The following is a 4,423-nucleotide window of genomic DNA, read 5'->3' on the forward strand; positions in this document are numbered from 1 at the left end:
CATTAAGTACTCTTTTTTTTCTCACCTGAGAAATATCTAGAACTTACTTTGTATAATAATATAGTGTGTTGATGCCTTCATTTTACTATTTAAATTTTATAGTATCTAGTGTGTACACTGGCTTTGTAAATCTTATGTCATACTCTTTATCTCAGAATTAGATACTGGAATAGAAAATACTACTGGATTTGAAAGTATTTTACCAGTAGTAAAGGTCATGGTTCTTTTTTTTTTTTTTGGTACCAGGAATTGAACTCAGAACCTTGAGCTTGCCAGGCAATTGCTATGCTATATCCCTGGCAAGGTCATGGTTCTGTTTAAGGAGTTTCAACTCTCCGTTCATATTGGATCAAATTAAGAGCTCTGCCGGTAAGTACAGCATCAATATGCTATTTACTTATATATATTTCAGGAACTGTTGACCTTCAGAGATGTGGCGATTGAATTCTCTTCAGAAGAATGGGAATGTTTGGACCCCACTGCATGGAAGTTGTATACAGAAGTGATGCTAGAGAATTACAGAAACATGGTCTTCCTTGGTGAGGTTTCCCTATAAAGTCCTAATCCAGAATGATTATTTAATTTTCATTCTTTTTTTTAGAGTATCTTTTAGGAGCTTCTGATTCACATCAAGTCCTGCTTTCAGCGAAAAAAATGGAGATTTCTTGGTATAGACAAGTGAATTTTCAGGACATTTATGCTTCTCTTTTGTGTCTTCTTCCTTAGATAGTATATATATCCTTCAATTTACATTTATAGTAAATTTAGTAATGTGCTGGTGTAAAATATTGTTGCTTATAATTTAAATGTCAGTTTCTGCCCCATAATGTTGCTTTCATAGTAGAATGAAGTGTAGCTCAGAATCTATAAATTAGAAATGTTTCCTATATAGTGTAATGTTTGTCTGAAAAGACATTTGAAGAAATAATGTTAGGGGCTGGGAATTTAGCTCAGCGGCACAGCGCCTGCCTGGCAAGTGCAAGGTCATGAGTTCGATTCCTGGTACTGGAAAAAAAAAACCCCAAAAACCAAGAAATAATATTATAAAATCTAGTTTCTGGGAGTATCTAAAGCAAGTGTCATGTTCCATTTTCTAATTGATAGGTCTAAGTGTCTCTAAGCCAAACCTGATCACTTTTCTGGAACAAAGGAAAGAAGCTCGGATAGTGAAGAGTCAAGGGGCAGCAGCCATTCCCCCAGGTACGAAAGAATTAATAAATCAGAGGAAATGGATGAAGGTCTAATAGTTGAAGGAGGAAGCCAGGCTTTAATATGTGAATTAAGAAGGAAGTGATTTTTCAGACGCTGAGGTTACCTCCCTTATATTCATTGTGCTCCTAATTCTTCCTAGCCTCTTTCTACCCTGTTGGTGATCTCCCATCCGTTCTTCTCCAAGACAGAGTTCTCTCTTTTACCCGTGAATGTCTCTATGATCTGTCTTTTCTTAATGCCTTGATGTTAATCAAATGTAATATATTAATGATATCATAAAGAAATTTCCAGGGCTGGGGATTTAGCTCAGCGGCAAAAGCGCTTGCCTGGCAAGCGCAATGTCGTGAGTTCGGTTCCTGGTACCGGAGAAAAACCAAAAAAAAAAAAAAGAAATTTCCATAATGCAGTTGACTTTTTTTATTCATTAAAATTGTCTCAAAAGAGTACTTTATGAATGATTATAATGGATATTATGTGAAATTCTTATCCCATATACTGAATATCAGTGAAGCAAAATGCATGGTCATCAGAGTATTTTATCTCAAATGGCATTATGCAGACTAATGTTTAATTTTTTTTTGTTTTTGTTTTTCTTCCGGTACCAGGAATCGAACTCAAGACATTGCGCTTGCCAGGCAGGTGCTTTGCCGCTGAGCTAAATCCCCAGCCCCCAGACTAATGTTTAAATAGTGTATTTATATTTATTTAGGTTTACAAAAGTTAAATTTTCTCTTTTTATTGTTTTACAATTTTATTTTTCATGATTCAATTTTTAGTATTCCCTCATCAATTAATCTTATTACATATATTGATAACTTTCATCTTTATAGGACATTCTCCTTTGACTCGTGTCAGTTTTTGAGTTGAAAGTAAGAAATTTATACTGCTTTAATGTTACTTATTTCTTGTAATTATTTTTCTACTTTAATTGGCTTTTTGTTCATTGATTTTTATATTGGCATATTTTTCCTTTTTATCTTACGTAGTTTTTAATATGTCATTACACTGGATTATATAAAAAGATACTAAATTGCAAAAAACTTTGGTACTGGTAGCAGTCAACTTGAATTCCATATTTGAAATATTATATTTATATCTTCAGCATTGTTATTGATGCCATAATTACGCTGTATATAAATTAAAGTTATTGTATTGTGATGTTTTGTATCCTTTTATGTTTCACATTGTACAGCAAACTTGAGAATGGTCTTTCTACCTTTTAGTACAGAGTGCTGTATGTGTATATAAATTTCTCTGTGAGGTATAAAATTTAATATGACTTGTATTGCTATGCAATATTATTTTTCAGTGGGATGGTATCTCTTTTGTATTTTTTCTAAATTTCTAATGATACTGAGCTATTTGAGCATTTCTGTATCTTGGGAAGTATTAACTTCTGTTTTCAATAGAAAGCCAATTTTGCTGGATGCCGTATTCTTTGCAGTTTTTGTTTTTATCAGCACTTTGTGTTTTCCCTAATTCTTTCATTTGAAAGAATCTGCAGAGCAATCTACTTATAGTCACATAGAAGGAAGGTTACAGATGACACAATGTTTTGCTTAACATGTATGAGTGCCTGGGTTTGATCCTCAGGAACAAAAATAAAAAATAAATATACCCCATGGAAATGTAGTTATTATGTACTGCAAACATGCACTAATAAAACATAAAAAATTTTTAAAAATACCGTAAGACCTGTAGACAAAGGAAAATAAGTCATTATATTGACGAGATCTGCAATGCAGTTACCTACCACATTATTTACAATAACCATGATATGGACTCAATCAAAGTTCTCTTCAGTGAATGAGTAACTAAGAATGCAATCAATATTCAGCCATAAAAACACATAACCCTGAAATTTGATGCACTGCGGGAAACATGCAGGATTTTATAAGTGAAATAATCTTGATATAGTTAGTTATTGAATAATCTCAATTATATGTGAATCTTAAATGAATGTGTGTTATTTTCATGCACATAGAGAATAAAATGGGGTTACCAGTTCTATGATTTTTGGAGAATGAGTTGAGGTTGTATTAGACTACAAAATTTTAAATAACAAAGTTTAAAAATCTCAGGCAATATACTATATAATATGAAGAGTATTGTTAGTATGTTACATTTATAAGAAACACTCATCAAATATATGGAGTGTTACTAGCATAGAAATGACAATTATATAAGCTAATGCATAATTTGAACATGTTATGCTGTGCTAGACATGATTGTTGCCTTTCAAATCTATTTTAGTATGCATCTATCCTAGAATTATATTTGTGATTTTTCAGTTAAAAAGTTTATCCACATTTCTTAAGACTCCAGTCTATCCTATACTTGTTGACTATTTGTGGAACTGTGCTCACTTAAATAATCTAATAATTACTTAGATTTAGTCTCAAAGAGCCTGAATTGTCATATAAAGTATACCTGTTACCTTCCCCTTGGTGTTTAAAGGCAAATACAAATCAGTTTTTAGATATCTCCACAAAGCCATAGATGTGTCTTATGTATCCTGCTCTTCTGTTTCCTAGGGTAGAAGTAGTAGATTGGGAGTCTTTCATAGTTATCCAGGGAGGAATAGGCAAGAGAAAGAGTTGTGGTTGACAAAATTAACTCATACATGCCCATACCTTTTTAGAGTGGTACTCAATAGGATTGCTATACACTCTTAACAGATTTTGAGTGTTCTCACAAAGGGAATCTGATCAGTATTTTATTGTTCAGCTCATGTGTCTATGACAAAGCGAAGACTTTTGTGTTTAGTACTCTGTTATCTTACTCAAGTGTTCCACTTACTCTGATTTTAACTCTGAGATTTGTAAAACTACTGACATATGTTTAGTAACTGGAATAATTATTATTTTCACTTTCTCAGGTATGACTTCTCATCATACCCAAGGATTTTCATCAGAGCCAGAGGGACATTGTTCCTTCCAGAAAGTGGCAAATCAGAGATACAAAAATTGTGGCCATAGAAATTTACAGCTTAGAAAAGAATGGGAAATGGTTGATAATTGTGAAGGTGCAAAATCATTTTGCAATGGACATAACCAGTTGTGGACAGCTAAAGACAACAGAAACTTCACTGTCGACAGTGACCAAAAATATGTAACATCTAAGAAGATATCTGAATGCATGCCATTTACTCTCAGTGAGCCATGTGATCCCCTAAGTAAACATTCACATCAAATTGTGAAACCTAACTTTT

The 4,423-nt window shown here is 33.0% G+C and overlaps 1 protein-coding gene across 1 annotated transcript; it reads left to right on the forward strand.

Moving 5' to 3' along the window:
• Positions 1 to 412: 412 nt before the first annotated feature.
• LOC102025498 (putative protein ZNF720) lies at positions 413 to 4,419 on the forward strand (the record flags this gene model as incomplete). The annotated part of the gene is given in 3 exon segments (XM_013515916.1): positions 413 to 539; positions 1,105 to 1,200; positions 4,091 to 4,419. Coding segments are annotated over 3 exon segments (552 nt in total), but the record flags the coding sequence as incomplete, so codon positions are not given.
• Positions 4,420 to 4,423: the final 4 nt, after the last annotated feature.

This window comes from Chinchilla lanigera, unplaced genomic scaffold (assembly GCF_000276665.1).
Source record: "Chinchilla lanigera isolate Chin_1 unplaced genomic scaffold, ChiLan1.0 scaffold00031, whole genome shotgun sequence".
Classification (NCBI taxonomy): Eukaryota; Metazoa; Chordata; class Mammalia; order Rodentia; family Chinchillidae; genus Chinchilla; species Chinchilla lanigera.